We start from the raw sequence: 22,409 nt of genomic DNA on the forward strand, positions 1-22,409 counted from the left end.
ATTCATTGTCATTCATTGGATTGTCATACTATGTAATGTGTTAGTTATGAAAATTTTCTTCATAGATGAAAATAATTTTTTAGGGTAAGAAAAATATCTTAAATTATCGTTCAGTCACTGTTTACATCAACAGCTGACTCCGCAGGGCTCTCATAAAGCCGGTGAACATTGTGAGGCTAAAGTCCTGTCAGGTTGTCTGCACTTGAAAGGATGGAAACCAGTGACAACTAAGAAAACTTGGAAAGAAGCTCTGAAATTGCCGTGCCCAGATGTGACAGGCCTGTTTGAGGTCATTTACGACATCTGAAACAGGGTACATCAATTGCCTTTTCTGAAACATCATCACGAACCGACGATTGACGAACACAGATATTTTTTACGTAGATGTTCAATTTGATGATAAATGTTAATAACAAATTAAGAATGACTATTAACTTTTTCTGTTTATTAATAAGTCTTTTTTACATCTGAAATGTAATTCATATAGTTGAATAAATGATGACAATAAATAATTGCTGCCGGTACTGCACTGGCCAGACCATAAAATTTGCTTCAAGAAGGAGGTGAGAATTACGGACCTCATCAGACTAATGTCAGAGTAATGCGTAAAGAAATATGAAATAAAATGTTGTCTTAGAACTAGTGGTATACACCAGTGTATTTAGTTTCAATCATAGTCTAACTGTAATCCACACTTAACAGCAGTACATATTTGATATTTCACTATATGATTTTGTATAATTTGTATTTTGTTCTGTACCATTTTATGTTTTGATTCAGGACAAGGCAAGATTAATTATTTCCTACTTATTACTGAAATCTTGGCTTGATCATGAACTTTAGTTAACATTTAAAGAAGTGCAGGATGATGAAATTGATGACATTATCAATTGTAATATTGTTAACTTAACAATTATTTCGGAGATGAATCATATAGCGGATGGCCAGGACCCAGTCACAGCCCATAGTAAAGAAGATTTGCCAGGTGTGTAGGAATTTATATTGTCTTATATTTTGGTCAGCGTGGGATGCAGAGAACTTCTGCTAGAAACCTAGAGATGAAATAGGGCCCTATACTTGCATTAGCCGCCAATACAATATGGTACTATATTCAAGAATGACGAATCATGAAACCCATTCCAATAGATGCTTCATGCTATGGATTGCTATCAATATTATACATTTATACCTGAATAAAAAACATTTTATATCTGAATTAAAAACAAACTAAAAATTGCATTCAATTCTATGCAATTTTATTTTTATCAGTTATTTTATTTGAAATATTTTATTTTTTTGTTAATTATGCATTCTTCTTTTCAGAGCCTTGCCAAAGTGGGTGATATGGTCTGGGAAAAATGGTCATTGGTATCATCAACGCAGAGCAATTAGTGTGACTGGCTGCAGGAGGAATGAAAAGCCTGCCCATGATGTTGGCCGTTACCGAGTGGTTGGAATCATGGCACATATTGATGCTGGTTTGTGCTGATAGTGGGCAGTTATGATATATACACAGCAATTTTTGTTGAAATTTTTGCAATTTATAATGCTGCAATTGAAATGAAATTTTTCTTGCAGTGCTTATAGCCTTTTCTTTTCAAGTCTGTAAATATCTATAGTGCATGTAGCACGTTTTTTTACATATAGTGCTAGTTCAAATTACTGTTTTATTAATTTCCATTCATTTCCATACTCACAGACTGTTTTTTTTTTTCAGGTAAAACAACAACCACAGAGCGCATGCTTTACTACAGTGGTTTTCAGACAACACTGGGAGAGGTGCATCACGGTGACACCACTATGGACTTTTTAGATCTGGAGAGGGAGAGAGGTGACTAATCTCATCATTTCACTTCATGAGTTATCTCTCTTATTTGCTCTGCAATTGAATTCTTTGTTCAAATTTATAATATAAATTAGTATCACAACTTGAGTTCAGTGTGAGAAAGTTCTACAGTCAAGCTTGCTACACAGCTACATGATTTATTTGAAAACCGTAAAATAAGGGTTATTTGGGATTTTAAAGCCAAACCCATAGAATAAGGGTTTTTCGGGATTTTAATGCCAAACCTATGGTTTGAAAACCATAGAATAAGGTAGTTCAGCTTAAACAGGTACCGGTTATCTTCTATTGTATTAGAGACTTCACAATCATGTTGACATTGTTTGCCAATTTCTTTCTTCATCATAACAACCTTGCTATTTCCATGTAACTTCTATAAATTATATATGTTCTCAGTCATGATGTGCACTACACTTAAACAGTGTTTGCTGTTTCAATCCATATCCTCTACATCACAATTTATTCTTCTCACAGGTATCACCATACAAACCGCTGCTGTAACGTTCCCATGGCGTGACCACACAATCAGCCTGGTTGATACTCCAGGCCATGTTGACTTCACTATTGAGGTGGAGCGAGCAATCAGGGTGGCAGATGGGGCTGTTGCTGTGCTGGATGCTTCTGCTGGTTAGTTATCTTCATGCTTGATCTTCTGCTGGTTAGTTCTTTTCTTTATGATTGATCTTCTGCTGGGCAGTTTTTATCTTAGAACTTGTTGATTGTTTGGTGGTCACTTCTTATCTTCTTGCTTGATCTTCTGCTGGTCAGTTCTTATTTTTATGCTTGATCTTCTGCTGGTCAGTTCTTATCTTCTTGTTGATTTTTTGATGGTCCGTTTTTATCTTTTTGCCTGATCTTCTGCTGGTCAGTTCTTATCTGTGGAGACACAGACCGCAGAACACCCCAGACCCATCTATACCTCAGGTGTGGAGGCACAGACTGTCATAGTATGGCAACAGGCTGACCGCTTTATGTACCCCAGGTGTGGAGGCGCAGACTGTCACCGTGTGGCAACAGGCTGACCGCTATGGGGTGCCACGTCTTGTGTACCTCAACAAGATGGACAAAGCCATGGCCTCTTATGAGCTCTGCCTCCAGCAAATCAGGGGCAAGCTCCAGGCCCGGCCCCTCCTACTGCAGGTTAATGCTAGTTGTTTGTGAGAGCAACTGGCAAGATAAACCATACAAGTTGTTCTACAATTTGCTTTACTAAAAAATTTTGTTGAGAAATTTAAAAAAATTGCTTTTAAAAGCAAATTTCTTCTCTGAAGCAATAGCAGAAATTTTTCAGTCAACCCTGAACTCTTTATTTTGACATTTCAGTTGACCACTTATTTTCTTTGCAAATGAACCAAATTTCTCAACAATTTTCATTGAAACTGCTTCATGTTTTACAGTAGATTCTGAACTCGTAAGAATTTATGCAGGCAATTGAATATTATTAATAGTTTCTAAAAAATAGATAATAGTTTATATTAAAATAGATAGTTTATGATTAATTTAAATTTGACAGGTCCCCTTAGGCACGGGCAAAAGCTTCCATGGCGTAGTAGACCTGATCTCAGGACGTAAGCTGTGCTGGGACCACGGCAATAGCAAAGGTCAGCTTACCAGTCATTATTCTGGCTCAGTTTCTCATATATCTAATACTTCTATAATTATAAAATAAATTATCAATTTTTTATCATTGTTACGTCACTTTTTTAATCAATAATGATGGTTACATCTAAAAGCATAATTATTTGTAAGAGCTGTCATAACAGGTTAAACTGAAACATTATAACTGAAACAATTGTGTCATATAACACAAATATTATCATTCATTAATCACAGACTTGCCATCTTTATAAAAATGCTTTGTTGTTATCATTATTGTTAAAAATATCATTCAAAGTTATCATTGATATTGTTATAAACCTAATAGAAAGTTTTCATTATTATAAACTAAAATTATTATGTAAAATACAATACCGAGTTTTAACTACAATGCAACATGTTGCAGAGCAGACAGAGGAGCGTCTTACTCTGTGAGTGCTCAGAGTGTGAGCGAAGCCTCTGACCCAGAGCTTTACTCTGTCTACTCTGAGGCGAGGACGGCGCTCATTGACGCTCTGGGCGACCTGGACAACTCTGTAGCAGAGCACATCTTGCAGAGTGAGAGCATGGAGACTGTGCCACACGATCTACCGCAACACGGCTGTACAACCTCTCATGGACGCCATGTTGCGCTACCTCCCAGCGCCCCATGACAGACTCCCAGCCGCTGCCCAGCTCTACAAGGGTAATTTCAACATTATTGCTGCCAGATTTATTAGTCATGTTATTTATTCTAGTGTGTTCTGGTAATTATTAATTACCAGAACACAATATTAAATTCTGAATAATTAATTATCCAGAATATTAAATTCTGGGTAATTTCAACGTAAATATATCATTGCAGCAGGTGGACCACTAGAACATCATTTGTATTTCCCGCATCATCATTAGGTACCCGCGTTTTTCATTTGTATCTACATCATCATTTGTATATTACATCATTTGTTTATACCCACAGCCCAGCTCTACAGTGGTAATGTCAACATTGTTGCTGTAACATTTATTAGTCATGTTGATATATTCTTGTGTGTAATATAGCTCATCAATACACTTATCTGTGTAATTTGTTCAATGTAAAAAGGGTTGTTAATGATGCTTCATGTTTTATAGCATGCGTCAGAAGTTATAGCAAATGTTGATAGATCCCTCCCTGGTAGCGGCAGTGTCAGAATAAGTTGTCACTGTCACGGTATAATTAATGGTGAGATGTTGATGTGGTATTAAGAAGGCATTAATATGGTATTAAGATGGTATTAATATGGTATTAAGATAGCATTAATACCATATAATGATGGTATTATATAATGGTATTAAGATGGCCTTTGAAGGTATTAAGATGGTATTGTCACCAGGGTCGCTGTGTGCCCTGGCGTTCAAGGTGACGTACGACCCTCAGAGGGGCGGCCTGCTTACCTTCGTGCGAGTCTACAGCGGCGCCATTGACAAGGTAATAACTGGGTAATGCTTTAGTTACTTGCTCAGTGAGGGTAATGCTGTAGTTACTTGCTCAGTGAGGGTAATGCTGTAGTTACTTGCTCAGTGAGGGTAATGTTTGTATTACTGCAGGCTTTTAGTGTTAGTGACATCAACACTGCCAATGTTGTTTCAGTTACAACTGTGCAGTTTTCAATGCACTGTTGCTTAGCTTTGAAATTTTCTCAAGCCATTGGTAAAATTTAGTCAAAAAATTTGTAAGCGTGTAAACGCTTGCACTGACGAATAAATTTGTACAATGTTGGTTTCATTGTTGATGAAGATTCATTTGTGGTATGTTATGCTATTCTTTCATTCATTTATTATCGTGTAAGTGCTTGTGTTTTCAATACGAAATTGTGTTTCTGGCCGAATTTGTGTTGTTAATATACTGTATTATTTGTATTGTATATTATAAATGAATAAAGCAATAATGAACATAATTGTTATTGTGTTGGCAGAACAAGCCGCTGTACAACGTGTCCCAGCGTTGCCAGGAGCGGCCTGCCAGGATGTACGTGGCGCTGGGAGGCGACCTCCTGCCTACTGACAGCGTCCCTGCTGGCAGCATCGTCGTCCTGGCAGGGCTGAAGGTGATGTCAGGGTTGAAGGTGATGATGGTGCTGGCAGGGCTGAAGGTGATGATGGTGCTGGCAGGGCTGAAGGTGATGGTGGTGCTGGCAGGGCTGAAGGTGATGATGGTGCTGGCAGGGCTGAAGGTGATGATGGTGCTGGCAGGGCTGATGGTGATGATGGTGCTGGCAGGGCTGAAGGTGATGATGGTGATATCTAGGTATTTGTTGGTGATGGTTGGTGCTGTGAGGTATTTGTTGGTGATGGTTAAGGCTGTGAGGTATTTGTTGGTGATGGTTGGTGCTGTGAGGTATTCGTTGGTGATGGTTGGTGCTGTAAGTTCATCTGTTTGTGCGCAGAACACCAGCACCGGTGACACCCTCGTCAGCAGCAAGGACGACGTACGAGCTGCTAGACTACGACTCAGGAACACTGATACTGGCAACGCTAGTGCTAGTGCTGACAGAGCTAGTGCTGGTGCTGACAGAGCTAGTGCTGGTGCTAGTGCTAGTGCTGGTAGTGCTAGTGCTAGTGCTGGTGCTGAAGATGGTGACAGTGATGATGAAGACAGCGTTGAGAAGAACGAGCATCTCCTGGTGGGGGTGAAAGTACCAGAGCCTGTTTTCTTCTGTGCCATTGGTTAGTATTCTTTCTATTCTATTCTTTCTATTCTATTCTTTCTATTCTATTCTTTCTATTCTATTCTTTCTATTCTATTCTTTCTATTCTATTCTTTCTATTCTATTCTTTCTATNTTCTATTTTATTCAGAATAGAATAGAATTCTTTCTATTCTATTCTTCTGTGCTATTGGTGATTATTCTTTCTATTTTATTCAGAATAGAATAGAATTCTTTCTATTCTATTCTTCTGTGCTATTGGTGATTATTCTTTCTATTTTATTCAGAATAGAATAGAATTCTTTCTATTCTATTCTTCTGTGCTATTGGTGATTATTCTTTCTATTTTATTCAGAATAGAATAGAATTCTTTCTATTCTATTCTTCTGTGCTATTGGTGATTATTCTTTCTATTTTATTCAGAATAGAATAGAATTCTTTCTATTCTATTCTTCTGTGCTATTGGTGATTATTCTTTCTATTTTATTCAGAATAGAATAGAATTCTTTCTATTCTATTCTTCTGTGCTATTGGTGATTATTCTTTCTATTTTATTCAGAATAGAATAGAATTCTTTCTATTCTATTCTTCTGTGCTATTGGTGATTATTCTTTCTATTTTATTCAGAATAGAATAGAATTCTTTCTATTCTATTCTTCTGTGCTATTGGTGATTATTCTTTCTATTTTATTCAGAATAGAATAGAATTCTTTCTATTCTATTCTTCTGTGCTATTGGTGATTATTCTTTCTATTTTATTCAGAATAGAATAGAATTCTTTCTATTCTATTCTTCTGTGCTATTGGTGATTATTCTTTCTATTTTATTCAGAATAGAATAGAATTCTTTCTATTCTATTCTTCTGTGCTATTGGTGATTATTCTTTCTATTTTATTCAGAATAGAATAGAATTCTTTCTATTCTATTCTTCTGTGCTATTGGTGATTATTCTTTCTATTTTATTCAGAATAGAATAGAATTCTTTCTATTCTATTCTTCTGTGCTATTGGTGATTATTCTTTCTATTTTATTCAGAATAGAATAGAATTCTTTCTATTCTATTCTTCTGTGCTATTGGTGAGTCTCCACATCCTCGGTGCTCTGCATCTATATTCCCTGATTAATGATATTATTCCAGTATATCTTTTTTCATAACTTGCTGTGTAAAAGTTATATTTCTTTTACTATGTATATTGAACAGTTGATTTTATTGGACTGTTGAATGTATAACGGTTTAATTATTGTAAATATCCAGGTAAGGTATAACGGTATAATTATTGAATATGTACAGGTTATCTTCATTATATGATACGTTTGATCTTCTAATAATATTATTGAATATGTACAGGCCATGTATAACTGTATAATTATTGTATATGTACAGGTTATGTTTATTATATGNCATCCACCATGTCCACCGGTTACAGGGATGGGTGAGCTGCACCTGGAGGTGGTGGTGGAGGGGTTGAGGACGCGGCACCAGGTGGAGGTGGAGGTGGGCCGCCTCCAGGTCGCCTACAGAGAACACCCGCAGGCCTCCGCCTCCAGGACCATCACCGTCGACAAAACAATTGGTGATTATCACCCCTACCTGCGTGATTATCACCCCCTACTTAGGTGATTATCACCCCCTACTTAGGTGATTATCACCCCCTACTTAGGTGATTATCACCCCCTACTTAGGTGATTATCACCACCTACTAAGGTGATTATCACCCCCTACTTAGGTGATTATCACCCCCTACTAAGGTGATTATCACCCCCTACTTAGGTGATTATCACCCCTACCTGCGTGACAGGGCGAGCCTCACCCTGTCCTCCCCCTGCCCCAGGTGGGGTGAAGCAGCTGGTGAGCCTCACCCTGAGCGTGGACCCGGCACCCGACGATCACCCGCGGCACTTGCATAAAAGAGAAGCTTCTGCCGAACTACACCAAATATAAATATACCGTATGTATGAATTAATATATATATGAATAAAACTGTAAATTTATCCCATTTGCGTAGTGCTAGCTTTGCCAACCTCGTCTTGGGCTTCCCTCAGAACCTGGACAGCCTGAAGCGCCCTCAGCTCGCCGCCCTCAGGAGGGGCGTGGACGGCGCCCTGAGCTACGGGCCCGTCCTCGGCTACCCCGTCCACGGCGCCGCCGTCCACCTCCTGCACTGCACCGCCAGCCGCTCCACCGCCTCCGCCGTCCTCGCCTCCACGGCCGCCCAATGCCTCAAGCAGGTGGACTGGCTTAGGGGACTTGGTGGGCTGCCTCAGAAGACTTAGTGGGCTACCTCAGGGGATTTAGTGCCTATTAGACTTAGTGGGTTTGAGTTTTTGGTCTTATTGGGCTAGCTTATTAGACTTAGTGGGCTGGCTTATTGGGCTGGTTTATTGGACTTAGTAGGCCGGCTTATTAGACTTAGTGGACTGGCTTATTGGACTTGGTTGGCTGGCTTATTGGCCTTAGTGGGCTGTCTTATTGGATTCGGTGGGCTGGCTTATTGGCCTTAATAGGCCGGCTTATTAGACTTAGTGGACTGGCTTATTGGACTTAGTTGGTTGGCTTATTGGACTTAGTTGGTTGGCTTATTGGCCTTAGTGGGCTGGCTTTTGGACAATGACACTCAATGGACGACACATATGGCAGCGACCACTTCCTTATACTGAAAGTTTTTGCGATACACCAGACCTTACCCACTGAACCCAGATATATCTTAATAAATCATAAAAAGCGCCGAGTGAAAGACGTTCAGAATGAGACACACATGCCAGAATCAAAACTGGACTTGTCTATGAACGAAATGACAAGCTAATTCGCAGATACCATCTGAATGGCTGCGAATACAGCGATTCTTACTCCCAAGACGAAATTTTCCGCCACCGTGCCCCATAGTGGTACGATTGCTGCACTCGCGCAAACCTGGAAAGGAAACGAGCCTAGCGTCGCTTCCAGCGCAGTGGCAGCATCGCCAGCAAAATGTCATATGAAAGAGCATGACTACAACGCTATCACTAGTGGACTCTATCCGTAACACAACTGCAAGGAAATGCACCGGAGTCTTTAGAACATCGCCCGTCATCAGCTTCTATACAGAGAGCGCTGAACCGCCACCACTCTACTAACTACACAGTGCGTATCTCATGCTCTAATTAATAACGCTCCTCAAATAACTCCCGCAGTCCCCAAAATTGCGTAGCGTTATGGCCGACTACCGAGTAAATTTACTCTCAGACAAGGTCCCGTCCTCTGAAAACCATGGAACACTTCTGGCAGCACCACAGATACCAGAGATACGAGTGAGACCTGTGAACCTCAAGGAGATGGACACGTGGTGAATGTTCGTAGATTTTTTCCGTTCAGATAAAAACTACCCAGAAAAACCCACAACACATCCGACAGCGCTGAAAAACAAAATCCTAATCCAAGTAACCAGGTAGCATGTGGGATCGACGCACATCTACACAGATGGCTACAAATCGGACGGTGCAGTGGGCTGTGCGTCGTGTCCGGTGCTGCATTAATTTCAAGAAGACTCAACCCTAATTCGTCAACCTGCACCGCTGAGCTCCTGGGAGTCCTTAGCTAGTCCCAAGACCCCATACGTTCCTTACTGCAACGACTGTCTAGTCCCCCTAACTGTTCTGCACGCGATTGCAGAGTGCCATCAACTACAGCGTCGACCGGAGAAACTGCTTCCCAAATACCCCTCTACAACCTACTAGTACCAAACCCGGACAAAATCTTTACGAGGTCTTTCGATTTAACTTCGGAAAAGACAACCTCAATCGATATCGAACTCAATGTGATCAACTTTGGGAACTCTAGGCCTGCCTCGTGTGCCCCAAGGTGATGTCACTCACACACTCATCATACGACTCGTATCCCAATCCTCGCGACGGCAAGCCTTGACCGCTGCACCGAGCGATGTGGGAACGGTTCCAGTGATTCCAGTGCGGACATCCGCACTGGAAGCAAGAAACGACCACCACCGCTGAGTGGACCAGACTGCAAATCAGAAACTCTCGAGAACGACGGCGCAGCGTAAATCAGAATGGAACCTTCGGCGCGAAATGGATTAGGATTTTCTGAAGCGCTAGAGGCCACTGTAACGCAGTGGTTAGCACCACTGTAAGCACAGTGATGGCGGCACCAAGATAAGAGGAGTTAGCTCTGGGCTGGAACCTTGGTAATCTCTGTACTTTTTTCGGTGACTTTGGTGGGCGGCATTTGGTTGCCGTAGGTAGTGGGTGCTTCCAGCACGACCTTGGGTGTGTGCCCCTAAGGTCTGAACGAACTCTGGGTTCTTAAAGCAAAAAATAGGTTCTTGTTACCTGAGGGGTCTTATGGTAGGTAGAATGGTACCTATGTTGCCTAAGGTCTTATGGGAAAAATCTACTACTACTACTACTTACCGGACTTATTGCTTATTGGACTTATCGGACTTATGGCTTATTGGACTTATCGGACTTATGGCTTGTTGGACTTATCGGACTTATGACTTATTGGGCTTATTGGACTTAACGGACTTATGGCTTATTGGACTTATCGGACTTTGGCTTATTGGACTTAACGGACTTATGGCTTATTGGACTTATCAGACTTATGACTTATGGCTTATTGGACTTATTGGACTTTGGCTTATTGGACTTAACGGACTTGTGGCTTATTGGACTTAATGGACTTGTGGCTTATTGGACTTATGGCTTATTGGACTTTGGCTTATTGGACTTATCGGACTTAGTGACTTTGTCAGCTCGCGTGTCAGCAACGTAATGTCGTCACTTTTGCAGCTGCTTGCCGAAGCTGACTGCCGGCTGGCAGAGCCTATCATGCTGCTGACGGTTGCGGCTGACGCTGACCACGCTGACCTCCTCATCGCTGACCTCAAGAAACGTTCAGCTGACGTCAGACACGTCCTTGTCAGGAACGACACCAAGGTGAGCTGACACTCGTCCTATCGGGGTGATTATGCCCTCATCATTTCAGATAGTGGTGGTGATTAAGTTCTGAATATGTCAGCAGGGGTGATTATGCCCTCATTATGTCAGCAGGGGTGATTATGCCCTCATTATGTCAGTTGGGGGTGATTATGCCCTCATCATGTCAGCAGGGGTGATTTCGCCCTCATTATGTCAGCTGGGGGTGATTATGCCCTCATCATGTCAGCATGGGTGATTAGGCCCTCATTATTATTATTATTATATTATTAGTCCATTATTAGGCAGGGGTGATTAGGCCATTATTATCACCCTCATCATGTCAACCGGGGTGATTTTGCCCTCATTATGTCAGCTGGGGGTGATTATGCCCTCATTATGTCAGTTGGGGGTGATTATCACCAAATATTCATCACATACTATTTGCGATGATGTGACATGCCGTGTGGTCCTTCCAATANTGCGGTCCTTGGCATACCGTGTGGTCCCTGTCATGCCGTGTGGTCCCTGTCATGCCGTGTGGTCCCCAGCATGTGGAGGCACACGTCCCGCTGGCAGAGCTGCTGGGCTACGCGTCAGCGCTGCGTAGGCTGACGTCAGGTCGCGCGTCGTTCTCGATGTCGCTGCTGCGTTACGACGTCATGTCAGACCAGCGTCAGCGTCTCGCCGTCAGCCGCACTCACGGCGTCTCCTAGACCATGTCAGCTCCACGTACCATGTCAGCTCTACCTGCCATGTCGTTATCACGTACCATGTCAGCTCTACCTGCCATGTCAGCTCTACCTGCCATGTCTGTATCACGTACCATGTCGGTTCTACGTACCATGTCGGCACCACGTACCATGTTGGTTCTACGTACCATGTCGGCACCACGTACCATGTCGGTTCTACGTACCATGATGGTTCTACGTGTCATGTTGGTTCTACGTACCATATTGGCACCACATACCATGTCGGCCCCACGTACCATGTCGGTTCTACGTACCACGTCGGCCCCACGTACCATGTCTATAGTTTACTATATATGTATGTCTGCAGTGGTAGTGTCTAATGACATTATCACCACGACCACCATAACACTCCACCACCACCACAAGCATATCACTCCACAATCTCCACCACCAGCGGATATCGACTGTTATTAGAGAAGTGAACTTCTAATTAAAAGATCGCCTGCTATTTCAAGTTTTTTATTCTCCCTGGGACCTTTGCCTTTATACAGTTTACTACCTATCTACTATTATCGACCACCACACCACCATTATTGCGGATCTCGACTGTTATTAGAGAATTTAAATTATAAATAAAAGATCGCCTGATATTTCAAGTTTTTTCTTCTCCTTGGATCCTTTTAGCGTCTTCATTCGGAAAAGAAATATTTTTGCTGTATTCAGAAACATTATTCAGAAATATTAGCTATATTCATAAATTTTATTGAGAAATATTCGCGGTATTAAGGTAGCTATTGAATGGCGCAGCGCTCGGTCTTATTAAAGCTGCGACACATCAGAGACCTGAATAAAAACACATCAGAGACTTGATAAAGACATCCCATGCTTTTGTTGAAGATTTGGCTTCGTTCTCAGCTTTAAGGCTTTCGATATGAAATATTTATTGAATATAAATCTTTAAAGATTGCGGATTTCTTTAGACTTGTTTGTTTACACGGCTAACCAAACATTTACCTACATAACCCATTAAGTTACCTTCCAGCCATCGAAGGTAATATGCGAGCATTGAATTACCAACCATGTACGAATTTCCATTTCTTGCTAATCGTTGAATTACGAGGGTTGTTACGTTAGCTACAAGGTTACCTAAATTAACCACATTAAACTGATGCTTAACCCACTGATCACTAATTGCTAGTTATTTGTCACGATTCTTGATTGCTAGTGAATGTTTGGATATAGAAAGGTGATACCCACGCCGGGGCTGCACAAACTTCATCACTAACTAATAGTGAAATTGCTCAAAATATTTAGATTTTTTTTTTTAGATTGAGATAGCTGCTGGACTTATTGCCTGGTCCGTAATTTGCTAGGCATTTTAAGACTGAACATATGCTCCTGCATAGCTTCGTCTATTCTTATTACCTGGTCCGTAATTTGCTAGGCATTTTAAGACTGAACATATGCTCCTGCATAGCTTCGTCTAGTCTGTTTTTGAAAATGTTCATACTCGGAGCTTCAACGATGCTATCAGGGAGGCTGTTACACATGTCGGTGACTCGAAGCGAGAAGAAATGTTGTCGCATGGATGTGTTCCAACGCTGTTTTTTTAGACCGGCGCGGTTACACGGCTAGCTTAGTAACTTTCGTGTTACATTCTAATCAATTATATATCTGACTATTTATTGTTCGTTTCGCGTTTTCAATATTTATACCAGGATAAGACTCATAAGAGTAACTAACACACTTGAATTATTGCTGCTTCGATGTATTAATAATTCATGTAGAACAATGGCGGTGATAGGGCATGTTACGAGAAGCTAAGCCTACTTCAACATTCAACCCACATGAGCGGCTGAATGTAACTGCGGACATATATTAATTTTCACACTTTATTCATTGTTTCGATATTCAATTCTCAGAACAACGAATTTATCAATCATACTTCGATCTTTTTATTGGTCATTTAAACGTCAAACTTTTTTCTCGCCTCTAGTTACACATCTTAATAACTAGTTTAATTGATATTCTCTATTTTTGCTAGAAACTACAAAAGCCGATCTGTGTAGACGGTTTTTTTTATCCATTAACGTCTTCCCACCAAGTTAGTACACAGCTTATTCAGTTAAGCGTTTTGTTCAGCCTATACGTAGGTAATGGCCACAAGGGTAGTTTTCTCGACCATTTAGACGACGCAAGACATTTCATGCGTAAGAAGTTACACATTTAAGACATTTCATGCGTAAGACATTCCACATTTATAGTTACATTACTCAGGAATTACATTATAAACGCGATCGTGCAAGCTAGCACCTACATACCCTATGAACTCTAAAGTCTACGAACGATAACTCGTCGCGGAACGTTGATGACATTGATGACTGTTTAACGATTTCGTATACAATGGTTTAAAATATTACTTTTTTAGTGTTTATATAGGAACAATTGCCGCTGTTCTTTGAATCCGTGAAGGGATTAGGATTCCATGCAACGGGTCGAGCGCTTGACGCTGGCACCTCTATTTGTTTCTTAAATTTTATTTGTTCACTTCCAATCAGTATTTTGAAATGGCGATTAATTTCGGTGGAATTTTTTCTTTCAAGATAAATAACTATTGGCAATAGCAATAGGTTTTGTAATTTCAATTTTGAAAAGCGTTTTAATTCTTAACTAGCGTTCCAGTAGCGCATAAATCCCATAGGATTTATTCAGCCACTGTGATGTGTATCCAAATATATTAATTCTTCTATAGGCAACGGGCGCTGAATGCATGAAGACCTGATACCAACCAGTCGCTTACATTACACTACCCAACACAGACTTGCCACCGACCTGCCAATGACTTGCCACAGACCTATGTTATGTTATGTTATGTTATGTTATGTTATGTTATGTTATGTTATGTTATGTTATGTTATGTTATGTTATGTTATGTTATGTTATGTTATGCTACCTGTAAATAAACAGTGCTTTTTAGAAGCGCCGGGCGGTAATGTTACTCCTGTTTTTAGTAGGCAAACATCTTATTATTATGTTTACATGTTCAACTTTTTAGCGCATTTTCTCATTTATGGAAAAAAGGTGCTATTGTGCTAGTCATGTCCGTCCGTCTGTCAGTGGCTTCACGTTTTCGTAGACGTTTTCGTCGACGACGACTGCAGTGAGTACTGAGTTATATTTTCTCATCTGTTCGTTATGCATCGTATAGAAATTTCACAAATAAAATATAGCGACAAAGTTTTTCGAAGCAAAATTTTAAAAGGTTACATTTTAGCCGAAATGATAAATAAAGATCAAGGATCGATTGGAAGTTTGCACTAGAGGAGTAGGATCAGTAGTATTCAGTTGTGATGTTAATGCTGGAAATGTGATTTAGTTGAAAATATCGGATCAGTAATGATAATAAAACTCGGGGGTAGTATAGATGTTTTAATATTAAAATATGCTAATTATATCGTACTTTAGGTACATGTTTATGTAAAGCTTTCTATAGAAAAATGTATGGATATATAAATAAATATAGATAGATAATAAATGAAGATAATTTGCAAATGGCCAGTAATTACAATGACGTCACTTCTTAGCGGCCGCAATTTTGTCCGCTTTGAAGGCCTCGACCTCCTCCTCCCCGCCCCCCAGCAGCCGTGCTGTCCACCGCACCGTCGGGAGCTCGTCCCGCGAGTCCCACGGGTCCCGCGAGTCCCACGGGTCCCGCGGGTCCCGGCAGTCGCACTCCGTCCCGCATTGACACTCCGTCCCGCATTCACTCACGCCCGAACTGCTGTAACTTTCCCACTCACATTCACAAAGAAAGTCACCGGCGACTTTCGTATATTCGTGATCCGCTTCTCGTGGTGGGCGGGGGGCGGTGCAGTGGGGGTCCACAATTGGGGGGCAGTGGGGANATCTGCTGCTGTACATCACTCATACATCTGCTGCTGTACATCACTCATACATCTGCTGCTGTACATCACTCATACATCTGCTGCTGTACATCACTCATACATCTGCTGCTGTACATCACTCATACATCTGCTGCTGTACATCACTCATACATCTGCTGCTGTACATCACTCATACATCTGCTGCTGTACATCACTCATACATCTGCTGCTGTACATCACTCATACATCTGCTGCTGTACATCACTCATACATCTGCTGCTGTACATCACTCATACATCTGCTGCTGTACATCACTCATACATCTGCTGCTGTACATCACTCATACATCTGCTGCTGTACATCACTCATACATCTGCTGCTGTACATCACTCATACATCTGCTGCTGTACATCACTCATACATCTGCTGCTGTACATCACTCATACATCTGCTGCTGTACATCACTCATACATCTGCTGCTGTACATCACTCATACATCTGCTGCTGTACATCACTCATACATCTGCTGCTGTACATCACTCATACATCTGCTGCTGTACATCACTCATACATCTGCAGCTGTACATCACTCATACATCTGCAGCTATACATCACATATATCTGCTGCTGTACATCACTCATACATCTGCTGCTATACATCACTCATACATCTGCTGCCGAACATCACTTGTATATCTGCAGCTGCACATCCTTTGTATACCTGCCATTTTATATACGTCTCTTGTATTTATTGCAGTGAATATAATTCTGTATATGAACGTTGTATATCTCACGCAATCATCCCGCTGTATATATTTCGTATTTTTACCATACTATATCTCGTATTCATACGCATGTATTAAACTCACATTTCTTTATCTGTAGCAATTTTATCTATACAGATATCATATATAACACTTCAAATAACTCTTTTTAGCTCAATTTATCACTTAGCGTTGATTTTATTTTCTTTTTTACTTTTATTTCTCTCGCTGTATATTACTCGTATCTTTTTTACACATAATTTACCGTCACGTATCTTATTTCTTATCTCTGTATATCACTCATATATTTATCACGCATTATACAGTTATTATATATGTTACATGTTATGTAGCGCCATGTGATGGCTATGAGGGCATCAAATGTAGTCACTATGTGGGCATTACATGCAGGTATGAAGGCTACATACCCACGTGAGGTCAGGGCATCGCCGGCATGCGATCAGGGCAGAGAAACAACACAAGGTATCCTCTCACCGCGGACGCTGCCGCACTACTGACGGAGAAACTCCTGTAGGTGTAGGTAGTAAGTGGTGGTGATGACGGTGGTTGGGGTGAGGGTAGTGGTAATGGTGAGGGTAATTGTAGTGGTGAGGGCGGTGTTGAAGTGCTGAGGGTAGTGGTGGTGAGGTTAGTGGTGGCGATGGTACTGGTAGTAATGGTGTTGGCGGTGAGGGTGGTGGTAATGGAAGTGATGGTGAGGGTGGTGGTAATGGAAGTGATGGTGAGGGTAGTTTTGAGGAGGCAAGGGTAATGGTGGCGATGGTAGTGGAGTTGAGGGTGGTGATGGTGAGGGTGATGGAGGTGGTGAAAGAGGTGGTGGTGATAGTGGTGAGGTTGGCCAGTCACGAATGGCCAGTAACCCCACATACCCCAACCATACATTTATTGACCATACATTTATTGACCATACATTTATTTACCATACATTTATTATCCTTGGGCGGGTGCTCATGCTCACCATCCTTTTTTATTTCGCCTTTCGTATGTACAAAAATTTTTATTTTAATAACAAATTTAAAATTTTGCTCGTTTATAAATGTTTTCTTCAATAGTAACGATTTCATAATCCAACATCAATATAACATCAAATATCCGAGATGTTACCGGAATCTCTAACGTTTTTATAAGAATCTTTTTATTTTCGTAATATAATGCTATCCCAACTATCTACTTCAAATCTTATCATATAAATCTCAAACATTCCTGGTCTATTGTATTTAATAAATTAATTCCATTTCAAAATTTTAATCCGATTCATAAAATAATTTTATAGTATGTGATCTGAATACTATATTAATTCAACTTTTATTTGAAATATGAACATTTTCGTCTTGAATCAATGCATAAAAGACATATTACAAACCTAAAACTAATCTCACTAACATTTTCTTATTTTATATAACTAAAGAGCATCCTATCTTGCGTCTCTAATTCATGTTGCTTCTTATTTACACAATAAGCATCTCATTTATACATTTAATTTCAATTTTATGCTTAATTCCATTTTATTTTAAGTATACACTCATTGTTTTCTGAAGACTGATTTTGTAAATCAAATCTTTATTTTACCTCGTAAATCCATCGCGCACCACTGAGCTTGTCACTTCAAGCAAGTGTCTGAACTAACTACCCTCAGTGCACTGCACCACCAAGTATCTTTTTTCAGCTAAAGTTTTTAAATCATTATCTTCAGCGCAAGTTTTTGTTTCTGTATCGTATTTTCAAGTTTCTATTCAAGTCATTTGTTTCTGTATCGCCTTTTCAAGTTCCTACTTAAGTCATTTGTTTCTGTATCGTCATTTCAAGTTCCTTCTTAAGTCAGTACCATCAGCGAAGAATCCTTAATCATTATTATTAAGCCACAATCCTCGTCTAAAGTTCTCAAGTCAGTATTTTTACCTAAAGTTATTGAGCCAGAATTTACTACAGATCAAGTTTTTAGAATTCACATTATTTATTCCTTATCGTCTTCTCAAAATTAAAGTCAATATCGCCCTTTCAATTTTTTTCAGTCAATTTTTCTCCATCTTAAGTTCTCAAGTCGTAATCTTTTACCTCTAATGACTGCCTGAGTTCCTCATCATAACCTAATCTAATACAATTGTTCTGCCTCTACTACTCCATTTTTCACCTCCCAGAACTCGTTATATAGTATGAGAATTAGTTCTCAAACATTCCTTACATCTCAACATTTTTTCTTAATTAGTAACGGGAAAATTACAATAAATCTAGGATTTATTCACAACCGGAGTTCGGATTTCCGACGTCTTCCTTTGGCTTATCGCCTTTTCCTTGGCCTTCGTCAGCACGTCAATCCTTTCCTTGATCTCCTCAATCCTCTGCACGATATCGACGTTAGGGCTCGTAATTTCCGACGTCTTGTATGTCCCTTGTGCACCTGAGGTATCTTTTTCAGGTATCATTTCTGAGTCGTGTAGCTGGTCACGGCTTCGGTATTTTGGTTCATTTCTGTCATGGTGATGAATTCTGCTCGAATTGTGAACGATACCAGTGACGTAGCCAAGTTCGTTGTTGCGTTCTGAATCGTTACTCTGAAATACTGGTTCGTCGCCCCGTAGATTTTTGTCATTCATGAAATCTGGCTCTTCGTCGCGTAGATTTTTTTCAAACTGAAACTTTTGTTCCTGCATCATATCCACAAGTGATGAGTCCAGTCCGATGACTTTCATTACTTCTTCCGAGCAACTGTCCAAAAAATAGAAACCTTTTTTTATATATTTGCTTCTATGTTCTAGCAAGCAAATCAAATTAACAGAGACCATCTTTTATACGTACTCATATGATGACTGACTATTTAAATTAGTAAATAAATCAATTTTATTTAAATTTTATAATATGTTCTATTTGTCAGCATTTTCAAAAATGTTGCTTGAACAAACGACGGCCAACTAACATACTATACTATTTTTGCAGCATTGAAAAATTATGAACAGTTGATACCGTTCATTGAATAATTAAAATGTAAAATTTACCTTGGCAATGGAAGCACGACGGGCGCCTGTTCTTCCCCTGAATTCTTCTTTTTCTTGGTTTTATCCAGCTTGTGTTTGACGTCCATGGAGCCGAAGGCCTTCTCTATACACTCGATGTGCTGGGCACTCCGCTGCTCATACTCTGGCACTGCCAGCTGCTGGAAAGATTCACTGGGCATGGACAGCTGCTGGTGGTACAAGGAGGAACCATGTTGGGGGGATGACTTCTTGGACCGGACCCGCTTGTGGGCGGCAGCGACCGTGTAGTTCCTCTTCAGGCGGAAGTCGTGGAGAGATCCTCTGGGTACTGAGATGCTGAAGAGTGAAGGTTTGGTTATTAGCAACAAGTAATTGACTCTTATTTGTGCGATCGGCTGCTAAAATATCATAAAGAAATTGGGAGAAAAAGGCTAAAATTTCGTCGTCTGCACAATATAAACATGGCTTACCCTGGAAATTTAATTTCTAGATATAAAGTCAAATTACGTTTGTTCGAACATCATCTGAAAAATTACTTTCATCTGCAATGGAACCTAATCAGGGGCCATACTTTCAAAAAAAGTTAAGAGATCGTAAGTTCATCAGCCAATCATTGACGGTCTTTCAAGCAAAATACACCAATCATAGACAAGAAAATAGAGCGTAAGTATTTACGTTCACTTAGCGAGTTTTGAAAGTATGGCCCCTGGAGTTTTAAATATAGCTACGCAATGTAGTTGCAGAGTGACAAAAAATGAATTATTGATCATGTGTATAATATGGATTCAATTTGATACAAAATGGCTTAGGTTTTCAAGAAGTTGTAAATAGTTTTGAAACAATCAGCCATATTTGTAGCATATTTACCTGGTGGTGCGATTGCGTGAATCGTATTCTCCCCTCGCCGCCTCCTCACCCGATATCGCATCTTCCCCGTAAGCCTCATTCAAAGCGTACACTTTATGCACACGCTTGAGGCCTGTCATCCCCCCAGCTCCCCTCGTGGTACTCCCCATATTTTCTGAACGTCCTTCTCCGCCACCCAACATCCTTCCTCCTGCGCCTCCTCCCGGCCCGGCATATTGGACTTTCGGATATGCTGGCCTCTGAGGATACGAAGGCTCCAGTGGGTGTGGGTAAACCTGGGGATACGGTGGGGAACAGGCCTCCCCTTGGGGATAAAGGTAGGGGGACCTGTCGATGTCCATGCAGTGGGTGCTGTGAGAGTGCATTATGGGCCTCCCTGTGTCGTCGACCTCCTGTCCACCATCCCTGTTGTATCCTTTGTGGACAGGAAAGTGATGGCCATCGGAGGTCGTGCGCATAGCCGGCATGTGTCCATCTCCGTATTGCCCGACAAACGGCCGTTTACTCGTTGCCTGACTGGAAAATTTGATGAAGGTTATGATATTTTTATTGTATTTATCTTCTATTATGTGATTCTTGAGCATATGTGGAACACAGGCTACAAAATACCGGTCAAAAGCATTGACATACCTCCTTGTAGTTCAGAGAGACTACAACTTTGTAAACCCGGCAGCACGAATAGATTGGAGCTGTTTTATCGCAATGTTTTTTTTACATTTTCCAGTGTTAACATCATTTTTACATTAATGTGTCAATGATTTCCTAATCACAAAATTAACATTTTTCACTGATCAGATCCCTATGCGAAGTATGTAACATGCGCAATGAGGTGAGATAGAAAGTCTGTAGAACCTCAGCAACTGAAGTAAATTTTGAAATTCTATGCTAAGTAGACTTGCTGGCCTCAGAAGTTATTGCTAAAGTGGGAAATTTTGTACGAATAATGTTGCAATATTTTTTGATGAGTAGTGAGGTTCTGTATAGATCAAATAACCAGGAAAGTATGGTAGTATGGTATACATGAGTCCGATTCTTTTAAGGAGGATAATGCAGAACATCAGTAGGATAACATGTATGGTTGTCGTCGCTCGGCCATCAATTTCTTTCTTCACCAACTTCAACTTTAGTTAGAAATACGCTGCCAGAATCCAGGCGTTCGGGGGGTTCCAGCCGATCTAGTAAGACCCTCCACCTTCCTATTGGACAGCACGCGTCGATAAAATCCTATTACTCTTTTGACATCTCAGATGGCGCGCGTCGACGAATTCTTTCGACTCTTCACGCATTGGCATGAATCCTATCTTACACCAATAGTTCCCTTTCCACTGAAAAATTGATTAGGATATTCCACCTACAAATGATAAGCGTATAAATTCAGTGGTTCGTAAATCGAGTGACAGATTGAATTTCAGTAAAATCCTAGCATCAACTTATACCCGTTGACAGCGTACCCGATTTGTTCGTAGAGTTTATAATTTAGGAAAAACAGCAATGAAACGAATTAAATTAACCGACATCCATACAAATACTCATTTTTTGCTGCCGTAGTATTAGTTAACTTGCTGCGAGTCAAAATGTTAGTACTACTTCTAAGAAATAATGAAGCTGTAACACCGTGGAGGGTGGTTGAGACGAGTTGGGTGAGACTACCAGAATCAAAGTGGAAAGGTAAACGTTGCTTGAGGAGACTTACTGACTGCGTTGGTCAAGTTAGGTGAGATTTGATGGCGAAACTTGTGCAGTAGAGCCATTATATACGTAGGTGACACTTGGTGAATACGACGGTGTGGGACTCGTTTGATAGAACTTGGAGGATGCAACTTAGCATCTATGACTGATGAACAATATTTGCTTGCTTGATGCTTAGTGCGGTGTGAAGAGCTTAGTGCGGTGTGAGATGAGTGAAGCTTGAGATTTGATATTTAACATTTGTGACTGTAGAGTGACACTTTTTAGGTGTGACTTGTGAGGAGCGACATGAGAAGTGAAACTCAAAGGGTGGGACTAGTGATTGTGATTGATACATGAGGCTTAAATAAAAAAATGAGACTTGGAGTTTATAACATTGAATGTGTGATTGATTTGGAGACTGGAATTGATATATGAGCCTTGATATGCTAGGCTTGGCGATTAGATTGGACTTACTCGTGGGTGAGTGTTTGTGCTTCGAGACCGAGATCTTGGGTTAGGCTTTGCT

The 22,409-nt window shown here is 40.6% G+C and overlaps 2 protein-coding genes across 2 annotated transcripts; one reads left to right on the top strand and one right to left on the bottom strand.

Annotated features, from left to right (window-relative positions):
* The first annotated feature begins 142 nt into the window (after positions 1–142).
* LOC108669860 (ribosome-releasing factor 2, mitochondrial-like) lies at positions 143–12,200 on the top strand. The gene is given in 17 exon segments (XM_047880692.1): positions 143–563; positions 1,324–1,478; positions 1,718–1,831; positions 2,318–2,470; positions 2,826–2,983; positions 3,357–3,444; positions 3,851–4,019; positions 4,021–4,124; positions 4,792–4,886; positions 5,374–5,505; positions 5,845–6,124; positions 7,360–7,364; positions 7,489–7,678; positions 7,937–8,000; positions 8,111–8,333; positions 10,887–11,033; positions 11,564–12,200. Coding segments are annotated over 17 exon segments (2,310 nt in total). The 5' UTR covers positions 143–495; the 3' UTR covers positions 11,729–12,200.
* Positions 12,201–18,490: 6,290 nt separating this feature from the next.
* Positions 18,491–20,344, bottom strand: LOC125177949. The gene is made up of 3 exons (XM_047880694.1): positions 20,213–20,344; positions 19,367–19,681; positions 18,491–19,079 (listed from the first exon to the last, which is right to left on the bottom strand). Exons 1-3 carry the CDS (start codon positions 20,329–20,331, stop codon positions 18,602–18,604), a joined length of 912 nt encoding a protein of 303 aa, XP_047736650.1. The 5' UTR covers positions 20,332–20,344; the 3' UTR covers positions 18,491–18,601.
* Between the last annotated feature and the right edge of the window lie 2,065 nt (positions 20,345–22,409).

This window comes from Hyalella azteca, unplaced genomic scaffold (genome assembly GCF_000764305.2).
Source record: "Hyalella azteca isolate HAZT.00-mixed unplaced genomic scaffold, Hazt_2.0.2 contig5927, whole genome shotgun sequence".
Taxonomy (NCBI): Eukaryota; Metazoa; Arthropoda; class Malacostraca; order Amphipoda; family Hyalellidae; genus Hyalella; species Hyalella azteca.

What these genes read in the sequence shown, in the direction of transcription:
- LOC125177949 (XM_047880694.1), bottom strand. Translation starts at nt 20,331, where the DNA reads ATGACAGGCCTCAAGCGTGTGCATAAAGTGTACGCTTTGAATGAGGCT. An exon ending in TCACGCAATCGCACCACCAG is followed by an intron (nt 19,682 to 20,212) that starts GTAAATATGCTA and finishes TTCACTCTTCAG; the next exon opens with CATCTCAGTACCCAGAGGAT. An exon ending in GTCGTGCTTCCATTGCCAAG is followed by an intron (nt 19,080 to 19,366) that starts GTAAATTTTACA and finishes TTTTTTGGACAG; the next exon opens with TTGCTCGGAAGAAGTAATGA.